This window comes from Curcuma longa, chromosome 11 (genome assembly GCF_044706935.1).
Source record: "Curcuma longa cultivar G26 ecotype Majalengka, Jawa Barat chromosome 11, ITB_CL_G26_1.1, whole genome shotgun sequence".
Taxonomy (NCBI): Eukaryota; Viridiplantae; Streptophyta; class Magnoliopsida; order Zingiberales; family Zingiberaceae; genus Curcuma; species Curcuma longa.
In genome coordinates this window covers 9,468,581-9,486,458 of record NC_133871.1, presented here as the reverse complement: position 1 = coordinate 9,486,458, position 17,878 = coordinate 9,468,581, and the positions used below count along the sequence as shown (strand labels likewise).

The following is a 17,878-nucleotide window of genomic DNA, read 5'->3' as shown; positions in this document are numbered from 1 at the left end:
GCATTATGACGAAGGTGATTACGGGAGTGAAAAGAGCTGCATTATCATCATGGCATCACCTCTTCAGTGATCTTGCTGCCCGAGAAACCAATTCAAAACCAGCAGAAACAACACAAGTATCTAGCAGAAACGGTTTCGAAACCATTTTTCTGTACTCGGATTATCTAATGAATATTGAATAGCTGGTAACTTGTGCTTTCTCTGAATGCTTTATGTTTGACAATCACATCTATATCTGAAAGAATTGCTGTTCATGTTCTTCCTCATTGGTGTTTCTTCTATCCATTTGTTTAGGATGCTGAGTTTTGATGCAAGTTAAGATGATATTATAGATAATAAATCATAAAGTAGTGATGGAAAAGATGGATGCAATGAGAGTGACTGATACTTTAAGAACCTTGCAAGTTACCATTCTCTGAAACACTTCATTTATCATTGATTTGTGTTTCTTATTCTCTATAAAAGTACCTTTCACTATAAATCCAACTTAAAGAGTTCTGTATATTATGATCTCTGAGATGTGCTATATCTAGAATCATATTTCTTTCTCTAAATTTGTTCTTTGTGTGAGAGTGACTTTTTATCTGAAATCATCTCTTTTCTGTCTATTTGTTCATAATTTATAATCTTTTTTCCTGAAGAAACTTACAAATGTATATCTTTCCTGTTGTCATTCTTGCTGCTTTTGTTATTATTATTATTATTATTATTATTGTGACTTTGTATTGTTTATGGAAGGAAATTATTTTAGATGGTGATTTTGTGTAGCTTTCATTCTATTTATCTAGTGTTTTTATTATATTATTTTTATTATTATCATTGTTTACTAGTTTCTTGAAATAATAAAATAGAAAAAAAATAATTTTATAAATAAAATATATATATTTTGTATTGTGAATTGGAGAGTTAAAAATGGAAATAAATTTATTTTTTTGAAAAAATAAATAATAAAGCAACAGGCTTTGAAAATCAAATGGAGTCCTATAGTTTATAGTGTGATTATGACAGGATAATGATAGTTTAATTACCTTCTTTAACAATCCACAAATGAAAGAAAAACACTAAAAATTAATTTGTTGGTGCACCTATAAATTAATTTAATATATATATGGTATATTTATATAATTGAAAGGAAATAAGTGTTGGTAATACTGAAATTTTAAAGGGTAAAAATTATAAGAACACCCTTAAAGTTATTATAATAAAAAAGAAATTTTATGTTAAAAAATTATCAAAAGATTTTTATTCCTTCTACAATATAAAATAATTTTAGCTAAAAAATAATTTTAACTAATATTGCAACAGTTTTAACCAACAATAAAAAAATTTGATCAGTAATTTTATTTAAAATTGCTTCACATTACAGTAATCGAATATTACGGAATGAAACAAAAAGTAGGTTAAATGTTTTTCGTAATTGATACTAAAAGTTGGGGTAAAATGCAATTGTCCCTTTGTTTATTCGCCGTCGGTGGGTTTGTTTATTCGCCGTCGGTGGGTTTGGGGAAGAATCTGAGAAAGTATTTCAATCTCGACGGAGAACCGGCGGATCACCGTCTTGTTGATCGTTGAATTGAGGAGGTTGAGGGAGGGGGAATGGATACCTTCTTCTTGTCTCACGGATCGCCCACGCTCTCGATCGACGAGAGCTTGCCGGCGAGGCATTTCTTTCAGTCGTGGCGATCCAAGGTGCTGCCGGCGGTTCCCAGGGCCATCCTCATCGTCTCCGGGCACTGGGAGACAGCTTACCCCACCGTGAACGTCATAGATGGGCCGAACGACACCATCTACGACTTCTACAACTTCCCCAAACGCATGTACGAGGTCTCCCCTCTTCCCTTGTCTCATCTCTCTCTCTCTCTCATTTTTCTCTTCAGATCTCTTCTCTTTTTCGTTCGATGTGTGTGTATTACATTGGGAAACGGCGAAATTTTGGTTTTCTTCTACCGATTGGGTAGGGTTATTAGTCCTTGTGTGTTTGCCCCTGTAAAAAAATTGATCTTTTGGATGATTGTAAGTTGAACCATGGGTTTGTCGTCCATAAGATCATTCAATACGAGTAATCGAAAGAACCAGCTAGGTTTTCGTGGCATCTTAATTTTTCATGTTGAATCCTTGACATTGGGCAGAAACAAAATTATGGTATATGATGTTGTGGCAGCTTAAGTACCCTGCACCAGGTGCTCCCGACCTGGCAAAGAGAGTGAAGGAGCTGCTTCAGAATGCTGGTTTTGGTCGTGTGAAGGAAGACAACTCCCGCGGACTCGACCATGGTGCATGGGTTCCACTGATGCTGATGTATCCCAACGTAGACATTCCTGTGTGCCAACTTTCAGTTCAGACAGAAATGGATGCCACATACCACTATAACATGGGGAAGGCATTGGCTCCTCTGAGGGATGAAGGTGTGCTTATAGTTGGCTCTGGGAGTGCTACTCACAACTTGAGAAACCTGAGTTCGAGCAATGCCCCTGTTGCAAAATGGGCCTTGGAGTTTGATACCTGGCTCAAGGAGGCGCTTCTCGGCAGGAGGTAAGGAGTTTTACAAAAATAAGAAATGGTTTTTCACACAGCTCACATTGTCCATGATCTTAACTAGGCTTGCATCCCATGCTTGTTCTTTATATTTGTGTAGATATGATGAGGTGAACAAGTACATGGAGAAGGCACCTAATGCTAGAATGGCTCATCCATCGCCAGATCACTTTTATCCGTTGCATGTGGCCCTAGGAGCTGCAGGGGAAAGAGCTAAGGCTGAATTAATTCATCATAGCTGGACAAATTCTACTCTTTCTTATGCCTCATACAGGTTTATTGCTCCAAAATGATCTGCAACATTTATATTCCATAATTTTCTTACACGAAACTCTCTCTTTTTTCCCCTTGTGTTGCATGTTCTAGGGTCAGGTATTGGACTGTAACATGCATGTTCCATAATGCATCTTACACCCATGTCATGTTTCAGTTGTTGTATGTTCTAGTTGTCAAGTATATCTACTATGTTCAGTTTACCCTCTGTGTGTTTGTATCCGTTGTTGGCTTGGGGTGTTGTAAGCTGTTTCTAAACAGTCAGTTGCTTAAAAGTGTGTGAAAGTGTGTGATTATAATGGTTCATGCTAAGATTCACTTTCAGATCATCTTTAATATATGAAGATTTATGTTAGATGTCTTCTGGGAGTTCTTTTCTTCCATTGTAACGACTAATAACCTTGTGTACACTATAAAAATATCTAGACAGTTTCATTTTCTTCTGTCTTTGTCTCTCTCTTTTTTTTTTTTTTTAAAAAAAAATGAAAGAATATAAGATTGGTTTCATAGCGAAGGGGAAGACAAGTGGTTGGAAGTCGGAATATATATATATATATATATATATATATATATATATATATATAGGGGTTTAATATGCTGCACATCCTGTGAGCATCTAGTATAAATTATTATTAAAAACATTTACTTCCTTTAGTCTAAACACGATACTCTAAATCATAAATCCTAAATAAAAAAAAAAAATGCATACTAGGTGCTCATAGGGGTGTGCAACATAATAGGCAGTGTAATAGGCATTGAATAAAAGAAATTGAAGATAATTCCAAATTGGTACTTCAGTAATAAAAGGAAATAAATTGAAAAATATTAAAGAATAAAACACCTACAATAATTAGAGATGTGATTTTTTTGTTATTTGATAATTAGTATTTTCTATTTAGACAATAAATAGGAATTAATTATAATACTTACTAAATTATCATATTTTTTGTATTTAGAATACTTATTTCCATATTTATTATTGAATCAAGTGTATAAAAGGAGTCTAGAATCTCATAGTTTAATCATCTTGAATTCATTGAAATTTCACTTTTCTTCTCTGTGTGAGAGTTTATTCCTCTGGGTGAGAATTGTGTCTTGTTCGTTTGTTGTGCTACATCAATTAGTATCAGAGTTGAAGTCTGGATTCTGTTCTATACCTTCTTTCTCAACTAACCTCTAACTTTTGTGAGTTCTTTCTTGGCGCTAATGCTCTCCGATCCCCAAGCTAAAAGTGCCTTCACCATCTCCGCTGCACATCGATGATTTACTTTGATCATCCAACTTCTCCTTTCCTTTTGGGAATATCAACAAAGAGGAAAGAATATTGGTAACTTCTGTATGTTATCTATTTAACACGCATATTATTTATTTCCATATACTTTTACAATCATCTCTGTTTGGTTACCTACTTATTTTGTCATTATTTTAAATCATCTTATTTATCTAATTTCCTATTTGTCTCGTCATTAATTTGCCACTATTTCAAAATACCTCATTTAGCTAATTTCATATTTGTCTCATTATTAGTTTGCCCCTATTTCAAATCATCTTATTTATCCAATTTCCTATTTATCTTGTCATTAGTTATAAGTTCTAACTTATTTTCTTAAAATGACCATGCTACTTAATTTATAAATCTCATTACTTGTCGAACCTCCACATCAACTATGAAAAGAAACCATGTCATTAGAGAAATAGATGCTAGTTGTGAACTTATGGAAGATAAGCTTAAGACCCTTCAATTGAGAATGAAAGACCTAGAACGGTTTAAAGTTTATGTTGCTAGTATGATTGACAAGCTGCTAAAGGATACAAATATTGAACCCACGGACCACTTATTGATTTGATTCTCTTGCCTACCACTTCTCATTCTTTAGAGTTAGCTGAGAGTTTTACTGAGCACATTAGAGTGATTCATGTCGATGTCACGAGAAAAATCACATCGAGTAATGAGACTTATTAAATACAAGCTAATGCACATCGTAAGTTTAAGGAGTATAATATAGGAGACTAAGTGCTTGTCCATATTTGCTTGGAGCGTTTTCCTAAAAACTCCTTCAAAAAAATTCATGCTTACTTCTCTAGTCTATTTCAAATTGTGAGAAAAACTGAGACTAATACTTGTGTTATTGACTTGCCTACTAATTTTAAGTTCAATCCGATTTTTAATATTGAGACTTTATTGTCATATCGAGGGACATTCGAACCTTCGTCTTTGTCTGTTGATTTGCCTAAGGTCGCGTACCAACGGTGTTGGTTCTCATGCTTCCATCTGTAACACAGCCTTCTCATTAGATTAAGAGCATCACGGATCTTCAAACGGTGGCATCTCTGAACGGAAGTACTCATATATATTTAGTTCGTTAGAAAGGACTTTCAAAAATTGATGACACTTAGATCATTGAAGATAAGATGAGCCTAGATAGCTCTCCTGAGCTTCTAGAAGAAATGGAGCAACAACCACCCAATTCAGTTAGAGAGACATTGCCACCTCGTGCCCATATGTGGTGCTGACAAACTTGATTTCTAAGCTCCATCTCCCCACTCAACGAAATTGAAGATAATTCCAAATTGACACTTCAATGATAAAAGGAAACAAATTGAAGATATTAAAGAATAAAGTGGTTGCAATAATTAGAGATTTGATTTGTTTGTTATTTGATAATTAATATTTTCTATTTAGACAATAAATAAGAAATTAATTATAATCTTTTCTAAATTATCATATTTTATTTATTTTGAATATTTATTTCATATTTGTTATTGAGTCAACAGTCAAGTCTATAAAAGGAATCCAGAGTCCTATAATTTAATCATCTTGAATTAATTGAATTTCTACTTTTTTTTCTTTGTGTGAGAGTTTACTCCTCTAAATGAGGATCATGTTTTGTTTGTCCGAGCAGAACATCAACATGCCAATTGAAGATCTACATGATTTTAAAGAGAAGCAACTGAATCTGAGCATCCAATAATAAAAAACACTTATTTTTATCTTAAACTTTTACAGGTTTCTTTTTTTTTTTGAAGTAAATTTCCTCCTCAAAGTTTAGAAATACTGCACAAAGGATCACATACAGATAAAAAATGCAGCTTAAAATGGTTGTGTAAATATATGCTGTGCAGCTTTACAAGAGAATAATGGGCAAGCTGAGTTCAGTTCTTTTTTGAGTTTGAGACTAGACTCGGAAGGATCTACCAGCCAATCAAACATGAGCAAGAGATGTTGAAAACCCTTCAACTATCTGTCATTGCTATGGTGCACATGGATGTGACTAGTCATAGTTACATGTCCATACTCGTTATTTTTCCTTTTTTTTCTCTGGAAAATTGATTCTTTTTTTTTTTTTTGCAGCATCTCTTTTCTTTTGCAACAGTCAACAGGAGAATCTCAGAAACAATCAGTCTGATACAACTTCTATTTGGTACTTCACCAATTAGGCTTAACACATTAATTGGTTGCTCAGTTATTTATGGATCTTAGATGTTCAGAATGCCTTCTTATTTTAAAATATTATATCTTTAAGCTAAGAACCGATTATCTATGAGCCAGATAATTCTGTTCAACCCTTTCTGAAACCTGATATTTTGTTTTAAACCTTCAGTATTTAGTTGCTATTCACTATTTGGTTTTTTGTTCATTATGTGTTTTTGCACAGCAGATGACAAAAAATTCACTGCCACAATAAAACAAGCATCTAACAGCTGCAGAGTGCATCAGCTCAAAGTCAATGGTGCATGCTCTGACTCCATAAAAGAGGTTGACAAATGTAAGTTGCAACATTTGCTTCTGCTTTTGCATTTGTGATGCGTGCTCATACAATTAATGTGAGAGTGGATATTAATGGAGTTGCCTACCTCTCTCTTTGGAACCATCACCCCTGATTCAGTAAGATGGAAATGGAGGCAGCTGGAGAAGATGATCGAGTTAGAACTGGTAATATTGCTTTTCCTTTATGGATTTTATTTCTTCTTCTTTTGGCAAGGAAAACTGAGGTGTGGCCACAATGCACAAATTTTCAATATTAGTCAAGTAGAACAGTTACTACATTGATCCCTTGTTCTTTTGTTATATAAGGAGCTAATGTTTGGAAAAACAAGTAATATTTGAACATATCCATTTTCATTCTTGAAGTTCATCCACAACTGTTATATGACATTATTAGGTGTTTGATGGCTGGCATTATGTTCTTTTTTCTGTATTTATAATTTCACTCACTATATCAATGATCTGCTAATTATTTCAACCCTGCAGGGACTGTGTGGACAGCCACAGCTCATATAATTACGGCTGTTATAGGATCTGGCATACTCACCTTGCCATGGAGTGTCGCGCAACTCGGCTGGATACTGGGTCCTCTCATGCTAGTCTTCTTTGCATTCATCACTTATTTCACTGCAATTCTCCTGGCAGACTGTTACCGATTTCCTGATCAGACAAATGGGAGAAGAAACAAGACGTACATGGATGTTGTAAGAGCATCTCTAGGTAACTCTGAAATCAACTGGATAGTTGTTATTTCCCTTGTGTGCGATCTTCATATGAATGTTTTCAAATTGTACACTGCTTTGAGCTTCCATAGTTGACTTGCATTAATACAGTAAAAATTGTACACTGCTGTGAACTTACAAGCTGATCATTATCAGAGTCATAGAAGATATCCAAAGATGTGTACTATTCAGTATGAGAGTTTGTTGTAGTAGTTCATCATAGTCATGATAGTCATTATCGTCGGATCATCGAGCTGTGACAGTCCCAACTATTTGAGACCATGCATGGATTCACAATGACGATGAATGTAGGCTAACTCCAACTTCAACAAACTTTGACAGGATTAAGTTATTTACATACATCTTTGGATACCTTCAGAAAAATAAAATTCTGAACATTGCACTAATTTTACTGATTGTTCTTGTATATGAATTTCCTTCATCCAGTAACAAACTAATGAATTTCATTTGACGCGGAAACAGACAGACACACTATATGTTCATTGTTTTTCATCTGTTGTTCCAGGCAAGAAAGACATTTTGATATGTGGAATCATACAGTACAGTTTACTTTGGGGAACAATGGTTGGATACACAATAACTTCTGCTATGAGTATGATGTGAGTTCCTTTTGATTTTTGATATGTGGAATCTAAATGCTTCTTTTGATTCTTTTTATATATATATGTTTTCGGTTGTCTTGGTTTTAATATACACACTTATATACTAAATCTCTCTTATGTTTATATGAAGGGCCATCGATAAGGCGATATGTGTCCGCAAGAAAGGTCCTAAAGCTTCGTGTGAGATTTTTGGAACCTTGCACATTGTCATTTTCGGGATAATTGAAGCATTCCTATCGCAATTCCCTAGCTTGGAGAAAGTTACAGTGCTTTCTTACATTGCCGCGGCAATGTCTTTTGCTTATTCCTTAATTGGATTATGTTTGTGCTTGTTGGAGTTCTTTTCTCACCCTCATTTCAAAGGGACTCTACTTGGATCGCAGATGGGTGCAAGCAATGTCTCCTTGGCCCCAAAGCTTTGGAGTTCTTTTCAAGCACTCGGGAATATTGCTTTTGCTTATTCCTTTTCGATGATCCTAATAGAGATCCAGGTAAGATATGTTAATTGCATTTACTTTCTTGTAACACCCACCAAAATCCATTCCCAAAGAGTTGAAATGATGCACTAAAATCATGAGTAATACGTTTATATTCATGACTATTATTTCTTATCGGTTCAAATTCGTTACTCGCAAGTTGATACTTATGTAGGATACACTTAAGTCTCCGCCTCCAGAGAATAAGACAATGAAGAAAGCGTCTGTCTTTGGCATTGGTTTCACGACATTGTTCTATGTATCTCTTGGTTGTGTTGGTTATGCAGCGTTTGGGAACGCTGCCCCTGGAAACATTCTCACTGGGTTTCAGGAACCCATTTGGCTCATTGAGATTGCACATCTTGCTGTTATCATCCATCTTGTCGGAGCATATCAGGTACCACATATTGCACTTTGTACAGATGTAGCTATTTATATCAATTGTAAAATAGCAAAACCTATCCGAAAAATACGACTAAAATCTTCACACAAGGAAATTTCTGTAATTTAACTGGCATCTTCAGTGAATATGTAGATAGCAAAACCTATCCAAAAGTTATCTCTTGATTTCACACCCTTGGGTTGAAGAATGCTATGCTATCACTAAAACCTAGCTCCTCGAATGTTTTACAGATATTTGCACAACCTATTTTTGCATTCTATGAGGAGTGGTTGGCTAAGAAATGGCCTGATGCAAGCTTCTTCCAAATGGTCTATACCCTAAAGGCACCTTTCTTCAAATCAAGAAGCATAGAGTTCACACTTTGCAAACTTATTATGCGACCGCTACTCGTGGTTGTCACGACTGCGGTTGCAGCAATGCTGCCGTTCTTTAACGCGATGGTTGGCTTGCTAGGTGCCTTGGGGTTCTGGCCGTTGACGGTATATTATCCTGTGTCTGTGTACATAAATCAAGCAAAAATCAAGAGAATGCAGATGAAATGGGTTGTGCTGCAGTCTATGACCATAGTCAGTCTGGTTGTCTCACTTGTTGCAACGATTGGTTCCGTTGCAGACATTGTTGAACACCTGAAGCATGCTGAACTATTCAAAATGAAACTCTAGTAGGGTAGACAGTTTCGTAACGGTTGACGATGAGCTGAAAATGTACGAATCAGGTATGTCAAGAAATTTGTTTGAGCTAGTTGTTCCACTGACTTTGTTGTTTTTTCTGTTGAAACTCAACTCAACATTCAGACGCATCAAAAACTTCCTTGGCTTACTGGAAACTTGTTTGTATCTATGCATCTGCTACGCGATATCTATTTCAGAAAACTTTCCATCCAACTTGGTTGTAGTGATCACAACAGATGGTCTCAAATTCTCTGATTTAAAGGTATGAAGTGCCCAGGCTGACCAATTAAAGTATCATTCTATGTTGAAATTTTGATCTTCAAATTGGAACGCAACAATTTCAGTATCATGTTGATGCTCAAGATACTTCAAAACATTCTAAGATCAACTCAAGTGAGTGTTAATCTCATAATGCCACCTAGCTTGTTTATTTCTATAATAAGTGTATGATAAAGTTATAAAAATATAATAAGTATCTCAAAGAATGATTACACAATACTAATATCAAAATAGGGTTCATACATTACTAATATCAAAATGGGTGATTTCTCCATGTATTCATTCTTAAATATATATCGAATTATCACTGGAAGTTGAACTCGTACTAACACAATTGAGTTAGGACACTTACAGGTACAAAGATGACATATCTATGACTTTGGTGTTGCTCCTTTTTGGTATTTCCAGTGCTCAAATGACATATCTCTTCCCTTCCCCTATAATTTAGTGCTCAAATAACCATCTCATTAGGCTCAATGAGGTTCATACTACAGATTAACTCCCTCATAATCTCAACAATAATTGTATTTTCAGTGTCTTAATAACAATGTGTTTAGTTGGTAGACTAACAGAGACAGACAAGTATTAGGGCACAAAGATGAAGTTCTTGAACAGCTAAGTTCATTACATTTATATAGAATGGCATTTACAAAAATTTCATAAGTTCTACCACATGGAACTGCAATGGGAACAAACTACATGATTCTAAATCTAATTCCCATGAGTTTATTTATTTCATTAAGCTACATCTAAGATTACTAGACAAGATCCTATTCCCATATTGCCATAGATGTCGTCGAAGCAAAACACACGAACTGCTGAATAAAAGGCTAGCAGTTCTTGCTGGAGCTCTTCGTGCCAGTGACAGCAGTAGTAGGATCTGCATCAATAAGCATGTTGACTACCTCTCGCATTGTAGGGCGTGGGGACGGTAGCTTGTTGGTGCAAAGAATGGCAATTTTGAGCACCTTTCCCATGCCCTCTTCGGCAAAAATTGATACCGTGGGATCATAAATTTCGGCAAGATTTTGGTTATCAATATGGATGGACACCCACGGGACAATGTCTTGTCCTCCAAAATGAGGATCGGTAGGGTTGCGGCCAGTGATCAATTCCAGCAGGACTACTCCAAAGCTATATACGTCGCTCTTCTCGGTAGCCTTCAGTGAATATGCTAGTTCTAAGGGTAAAAAGATGCAATTTCAGATATGATTATATACCTGGAGAAAAATGTGTAATAAAAGAATCCACTGTCCAACATTCCTGTATGCTTTCTGTACTATAATATAATGCAAACAGTAATTGGGTTGTTTATTTAAAACAAAAAAGAGTGTTCTTTAGGATGAAAAAGAAGAATAAATAATGTTCTAGATGAAACACAATCTCACAATAAGATCTTGTAAAAGCTTCATTTGGAGAACAATCAGAAATCAAAATACAGTATCTATTTAGTAGTAGTAGTAGAATGAGCTAAAGCAATCAGATTCATGCTTGTATTAACATAAATCCTAAGAGTATTTTAAAAAATAAAATTGAGGTATTTATGATTGCTTGAGATAATAAGAATCGGAATATATGTGTAAGAAGCACCTAAATAAGATATTCTAAAGGGTAACTTCAACAATCCAAGAACCTTTATGAAACAAGTACTCATGACTGCTCATGACTAAGTTCAAGTAGGGAGTGAGAAAATAAGGAAGAATGTTGGACTAAACATGCTTTGAACACATACCTGGAGCCATATAGCCATGAGTACCAGCAAAGCAACTTGAATATGAACCTTCAGCAAACTTGGCGATCCCAAAATCTGCAATCTTCGCTTCATACTCTTCATCCAGAAGTATATTTGATGACTTTATGTCCCTGTGAATAATAGCTGGAGAGCAGTCATGATGAAGATACATGATACCCTTTGCTGCCCCAAGTGCAATCTTGTACCGCTTGCTCCAATCCAACTCTGGCTCTCGACCCTTGACCTGCCTGTGAAGAGCTTGGTAGAGATTTCCATTTATCATATACTCGAAGACTAAGTAATACAAACCCTTTCCAGTCACACAGGCATAGAGTTTCAGTATGTTCCTGTGCCTGATCTGCCCCATGATATCCATTTCAGCTTTTGAAATTTTTGCACCAACCGTCTTCCATAGTTTCTTCACAGCAACAGCTCCTCGGTTCTTGTTCAAATCTAAGCGGTAAACTTTACCTGTGCCTCCACACGCAATCAAGTTTTCTTCATCCAAGTTTGCTATCTCTTCTGGGTCTAGTTCTGTAGGGTGGAATGATTCAAGTATCCATTCTGAATCCTTTTCTTCTTCCAAATCCCTTATTCTGTGTTGCTCTTCAAGTTTGAAGCTTTGATAGCTCACAAAGGCTAAGCCAGCAAGAAGAACAACTATTACCAGTAATATGCTGAGCATGAGAAGCATTCGCTTGTTCATTTTATCCTTTTGGCTATGGTTCAATCTACAAATGCTCAGATGTCTATACTTCTCATTATCCAGAGTTTCACCAATGCAGAGAGCCTCATTCCCAACAAATGCTTCATCTCCAGCGACCAGAAGAAGATCTGATGGAATTCTTCCTGATAACTGGTTATCTGACAAATCAAGAGAACTTAGCTTCAGGGTCACTAAACCATTGGGGATTTTGCCAGTGATTAAGTTGTGCGAAAGATTAAGTGAATTCAATGAAGAGAGCAAAGCTAGTGCTGCTGGAATGTTGCCACTCAGTGAGTTTTGTGCAAGATTGAGATCTACCAAGCTACCACACTGCCCAAGTTCTGACGGTATTCTTCCTGTAAAAGCGTTGCCTTCCAAATGTAGAGATGACAATTGCTGCAGATTTCCTAGCTGCGAGGGTATCTGGCCAGCAAAGGAATTATTAAAAGCAAATAACTTTTGTAGCTGGGGAAGATTTCCAAACTCTGCTGGAAGTTGCCCAGAAAACTTGTTATTCTGCACATACAACTGAGTTAAACTAGTTGACATGCCTATATCAGGAGATATCTCTCCGATAAAGTTGTTGTCAGCTACATCAATGATCATGGCAGATGGCAATCCCCAAAGTCCTTCTGGAACTCCCCCTGTGAAGCTGTTTCGATTGATCCTAAACCTCAACAAAGTTTTGCACTCGGCATATGATCCTGGAATCTCACCTGAGAAATTATTGTCAAGAGCAAGCAAGTATTCCAACTTCTTGTTTTGGCACAAGAACCTTGGGAAGTCACCAGAGAAGTTGTTCTCAGAAATATCAATTCTGTTGAGAGGAGAAAACCGACCGAGATTGGATGGAAAGTCCCCAGAAAATTTATTCTCGTAGACAGAGAATGAAATGAGAAATTCCAAGTCTCCAAATCCTTTAGGGAGCTCACCCCAGAAACCATTTGTGTATATATGGAAGATTGTTAACTTCTTCAGGTTACCCATTGCAGGAGGAAGCTCTCCGGTGAACTGATTGCGTGAGATGTCAAATTCGCGTAGTAACATGAGGTTGGCAAGCTCAGGCGGGATTTCTCCAGTTAAATTGTTCTGGTAGAGCTCAATCTTGAAAAGATTGCTTAAATTGGAGATTTCTTTTGATAGTTTCCCTGAAATATAATTGCGAGAGAAGTCCAATGTTCCTAGTGATGTCAACTCATAAATGGAGGCTGGAATTTCCCCATGAAGATTGCATTTACCCAAGAAAAGCCATGTTAACTTCTTCAAGTAACCTATGCTTTCTGGTATTTCTCCTGCATCAAAGTTGTTCTCTGCCAGGCCAAGCTGAACTAAGTCTGGCATTTTGCCAACCCACGAAGGAAACTTTCCAGTGAAGCCATTGGTTGACACATCAAGAACTTGTAGGTTCTGCAGAGCTGAAAGATCAGGCAGATGGCCGCTGAAGCTATTTGAAGAGAGATTGAGGAATCTGAGGTTTGAGCAATTGGCTAAAGTTGAAGGGACAGTGCCTGAGAGATTGTTTCCTCCAAGATCTAGAATGGTCAGGTTGAGCAAAAGAGATATTGATGGTGAAAGCTTGCCTGATAAAGAGTTGTTTTGGAGAGAGATGCCAACCACTTGGCCAGAATCGCATTGGACACCAACATACTCACAAAGAGATTGGGAGGAGCTCCAATTCTCAAGAACATTCAGAGGATCTTCCAACTGGTTTTTTATTTCAAGAAGCACATTGTTCTCAAAGGATATCAATGAAGAGATGGGAGAAATGGAAAAGAGAATAAGAGCCGTGAAGAAAAGGAAGTGAAGGGAGGATTTCAGCATTGAGGATATTGATAAGATGAAAATTCCAGTATGAAATGCAGTAAGTTTCACACCTGAAAATTCTACCCATAAAAATAAGGACCATCACTAATATGAAAATTATCTTCAGAAGTATTCAACAATAGGTTAGAGATTATTATCATAGAAAGTAATCTACAGAAATCCACATTTAATAAAAAAATTACTGAAATTAAAGGACAATCTTTATATTTGAATTTAGCTTTTGTAGTTGAATTGTGGAACTAAGAGATTGAGACATTTACTAATTGAGTTCAATCGCCATTTATATCCCTATGCAATGGAGGCAAAGTCACCAATTAATAGTTGTATGTGTGCTGGATTTGAATCCAAGACCTCAGTGATAACTTTCAAAATTCACTACATATTTGTATCCCTAGGAATTGGAATATAAACTATAGATTAAGGTGAGATTTGAACCCTAGACATTAACAATAACTTTGGAAATTCTTGACCTTATTTTGTGTTTGGTTTTCTTTTGATCCCAAGGGTGATCTCAGAGACAATGGTTGGAGGATCCTAATACGATGATCGTGGTATGACAATAGCTTTTAAGATCCATCACCAATCATAATAAAATCAAACCCGTCAAGTAGTGTGGAAGTCAAGGTTTTAAAAGGTATTTCCAAATGATAGGTAATCGATTTACTGCATGACACATATGTGGTATATAGAAGCATATACTAAAAATATTTATATTGAGAAAAGTGTCTAATTGTATCTAACAAAATATAACAATCAATGCATCCAATTCATAATACAATATAAAGCACGGAATATAACAATATAGAATAGATCATATCTATTAACAACATTATATGAAAGTATTTATCACATGTAAGTCAAAAGATTAAGTCAACACTTATACATTAAATGATATCATATTAAGAGCTTGATTTAGTGGAGAAAAATTATCATAAAAATTGTCATGAAGTTCTTACATCAAATGAATCGACCTATTATTTTCATTTTCACTGTATAGATTGCCCACCTAGCCTGCATATGTGCTTGCTTGAAGGGTCAATATATCATATGTAATTGCTCCATTTTCTAAATGCTTAGGTTGCCAAAGTCACTTTTTAGAGCACTAGTAGTATTAGAAGATGCTACGTGATAAGTTTTAAGGTGCACACAGTATTTACACACAAGTTTCAAAATATGGTGCTAGAGAAGAATATGCATAATATCCCTTTGCAAGCGGTTTGAAGAACGAGGGTAGCGTACACCAGATTGTGAATCAAGAGGTGGTCAATTAGGACATGACTCAGAGTTACATATTCCAATATCTCAAGCTTTATGATGTTATGCACAAGTTAAGAATTTGCCAAAGTTATTCATTTTTTAGTTTATTCTTCTTTTCTCTATAAACATCTATTTTTGTTCCTCCTAAAGTTGTTATGTCATGACCAATAAAAAGAGGGCTGGCTAGTTGTGTTTAGAAATATTCTAGGTAAAATACCTTATCCTCAGTATAATTACGCATCTATGAGTATCCAAGCCATTTAAGTATCCAAGCCGAATAATTTATAAAATTTCAATTTAAAAATAAATTCCGATTTTTTTAAATTCTCCTTTTATTTGTTTTCACTCTTCTTTATTTTCAAAAATAAAATATAACAATAAATATAAATTTTATTTTACTCTAAAAAATAACTTTTAAAAAGTTTTTTATTTCTATGTTTAAAATTTTCTATTTCCATTTTTAATAGGTTTTTTTGGCTTTTAATATTAATATTGGTCTGATTCAACGAACTGAGGCCAAGTTTGATAGGTTGAAAGATGATAGCAGAGCTCTTTAGAGCCTTGAACAATAATATTAGAGCAAATATATATTATATGATGACAAGAGCTAATCCTTCGGCTCAAATCCTTTAGTGAGCTTGAGTTCAATTCCTCTTGTCCAACCTCGTCCTTGCCCAACTCAGGCCTAAGATTTTGTCCTAATCCAATCTTAAATAAATCATGTGTGCTCAAATCCATCCATTAAATTTATTTTTCCTAGAAATTTAACATCAAGGTTATTATATGATATAGATTCTATAATTAAACAAATGATCACCTTATAGTTATTTAAAATCAGAGTTATTTATTATATATGAAGCTTCTAATCAATTTTAAAATAAATATTTATTCAAATATAACGATTATAATTTCAGATGAGTTTGGGCCGGCTCCAGAATTGAATTCAGCCTTAAGTAGGCCCTTAGAAATTGATATGGGCTGGCACATGCCCTATCCAATGATGAAAGATGATCAAAACATTTCATCGAACACTTGAGTTCAAGGTAAAAGGAAAACAAAGAAAATTCTACTTAAACTTAAAAGAGACATAAATGGCCAGGGTAACTGATGATAATGCCTTACTTCTAACAAAGAGAAGAAGTATACAAGACAAGAACCAAGAAAAAGTATACATGACAAGAACTATTTACTATGTCAATCAATTTAACTGAGTGGTTCTGTAGACAAGGTATATTGATCATAGTAAACAATTTGATTGATTAACATGGAACAAGAGCACAAAAAAAATTGTTTTCCAAAGTAATTCGCAAACCCAGAAGGATGAAATATCCGAAAGTACAAGGAACTTGTTGCTTCTAATTCATTTCACAAAATCCCTTTTTTTTTTGCCTGAATCATTCTCTGTTTTTTTTTCTTGAGAATAGTAGGCAAAGGAGAATGCTCAAAACGATAGATTCCTAGAACTCAAATCGGAAAGAGAAAGGTTTCGGCAAGTTATTTCAGACAGAAAAAACACAAACCAAACCTAATGGGAAAAATCAGTTTGTTACACTGATTCAGAAATGAAATCAAACCGAGAAACATCACGGAGCCCAGAAAAAACAAAAAGGAGAAGATACAAAGAAGAAAAGGGAGGGATTTCTCACCAGTGCAGAAGATTGTAGCCTAGCGGTTCGAATTCCTTTTCAAGTAATCCGGCAATGGAGGATGAGATGCGAAGGCTTGGGATCTCTCAAACTCGCTCTGGCCATGAAGAGATCGAGATAGAGAAGAGAGAGAGAGAGAGAGCAGTGGGTGAATGAGATGGAACTTGGAAGGGCGTATTGAGGGCGTATTATAATGGTGGTTTCTTCCAAGCAAGCAAGGGATGGAAGGAAGCGACGGGAGGACTGTTCCATCCATGGCTCTGCCTCCAGATCCAATGCCCCATGCCGCTGTTGACGTCCCTGTCAGTCGACCTCGTCACGGACTGTGGTAGGGTTACCGAGGACGCCATGGCCTGTAGCTTCCTGCTCGGCGAGTGCCCAACCTCCCTCCCTGAAAATTAAATGGCCATGACGTGCCAAAAGCAAACAAACTGGGACCCAGCCACAAAGTTACATGCCTGTGTTTTTTTTCAAAGGCGCCCCTCCGAGTTTCAGAATTGTCTACAAATAAATATAAATAAAATAATAAATAAACATATTGATATTTTATATGGATATGACATTTGAAATCGATAGGGTTTGAATCCTAATTTGGCAAGATATGAATATGATCATGTGTTGTGATCATTTAGACATTCGGAATCACGCAAACAATACTACTAAAAATTAAGAGAACAATTATAATTTGTAAAGTCACTATCCGTTATCTCCAAATCTAATGACATGATTAGGGTTTGGGCGGCAAGCAAACTATAATGTGACATTTGAAACGATAAACTTGTCTTTTAGTTCTAAGTATGTAATTTAAACTATGCTTGTGATAAATGCCTTTGAATTTCCATGGTAATTAATAGCCATGAGACGAACAAAGATAAGGTGAGGGATTACTCCACTTAAATCCAATCCGCCTTTAGCAAGGCCAAGTGTTACTAGGCATGACCCACTTCCATCACATCTAAGCTCGA

General features: G+C 35.8%; 3 protein-coding genes across 4 annotated transcripts; 2 read left to right on the top strand and 1 right to left on the bottom strand.

Moving 5' to 3' along the window:
• Positions 1-1,478: 1,478 nt before the first annotated feature.
• Positions 1,479-3,132, top strand: LOC141839631 (extradiol ring-cleavage dioxygenase). Its single transcript, XM_074727424.1, has 3 exons — positions 1,479-1,824; positions 2,162-2,532; positions 2,636-3,132. The coding sequence occupies exons 1-3, from the start codon at positions 1,597-1,599 to the stop codon at positions 2,826-2,828; spliced, it is 792 nt and encodes a 263-aa protein (XP_074583525.1). The 5' UTR covers positions 1,479-1,596; the 3' UTR covers positions 2,829-3,132.
• A 3,567-nt stretch (positions 3,133-6,699) lies between these two features.
• Positions 6,700-9,507, top strand: LOC141837077 (amino acid permease 2-like). The gene is made up of 6 exons (XM_074724544.1): positions 6,700-6,742; positions 7,061-7,294; positions 7,823-7,916; positions 8,050-8,410; positions 8,571-8,792; positions 9,029-9,507. Exons 1-6 carry the CDS (start codon positions 6,700-6,702, stop codon positions 9,458-9,460), a joined length of 1,386 nt encoding a protein of 461 aa, XP_074580645.1. The 3' UTR covers positions 9,461-9,507.
• Positions 9,508-10,352: 845 nt separating this feature from the next.
• On the bottom strand, positions 10,353-17,073 carry LOC141839437 (uncharacterized). 2 transcript variants are annotated; one of them, XM_074727181.1, is made up of 3 exons: positions 16,914-17,073; positions 11,481-14,069; positions 10,353-10,928 (listed from the first exon to the last, which is right to left on the bottom strand). In XM_074727181.1, exons 2-3 carry the CDS (start codon positions 14,005-14,007, stop codon positions 10,579-10,581), a joined length of 2,877 nt encoding a protein of 958 aa, XP_074583282.1. In that variant the 5' UTR covers positions 14,008-14,069; positions 16,914-17,073; the 3' UTR covers positions 10,353-10,578. The 2 variants fall into 2 exon arrangements, with proteins under 2 accessions (XP_074583282.1, XP_074583283.1); XM_074727182.1 differs by having other exon boundaries at positions 11,481-14,060.
• Positions 17,074-17,878: the final 805 nt, after the last annotated feature.

Coding starts and splice junctions, on each gene's coding strand:
- LOC141839631 (XM_074727424.1), top strand. CDS start 1,597: ATGGATACCTTCTTCTTGTCTCACGGATCGCCCACGCTCTCGATCGAC. Junction 1,825..2,161: donor TCCCCAAACGCATGTACGAG/GTCTCCCCTCTT, acceptor ATGTTGTGGCAG/CTTAAGTACCCTGCACCAGG. Junction 2,533..2,635: donor GAGGCGCTTCTCGGCAGGAG/GTAAGGAGTTTT, acceptor ATATTTGTGTAG/ATATGATGAGGTGAACAAGT.
- LOC141837077 (XM_074724544.1), top strand. CDS start 6,700: ATGGAAATGGAGGCAGCTGGAGAAGATGATCGAGTTAGAACTG. Junction 6,743..7,060: donor AGATGATCGAGTTAGAACTG/GTAATATTGCTT, acceptor TCAACCCTGCAG/GGACTGTGTGGACAGCCACA. Junction 8,411..8,570: donor TGATCCTAATAGAGATCCAG/GTAAGATATGTT, acceptor ATACTTATGTAG/GATACACTTAAGTCTCCGCC.
- LOC141839437 (XM_074727181.1), bottom strand. CDS start 14,007: ATGCTGAAATCCTCCCTTCACTTCCTTTTCTTCACGGCTCTTATTCTC. Junction 10,929..11,480: donor TCATGGCTATATGGCTCCAG/GTATGTGTTCAA, acceptor TTTTACCCTTAG/AACTAGCATATTCACTGAAG.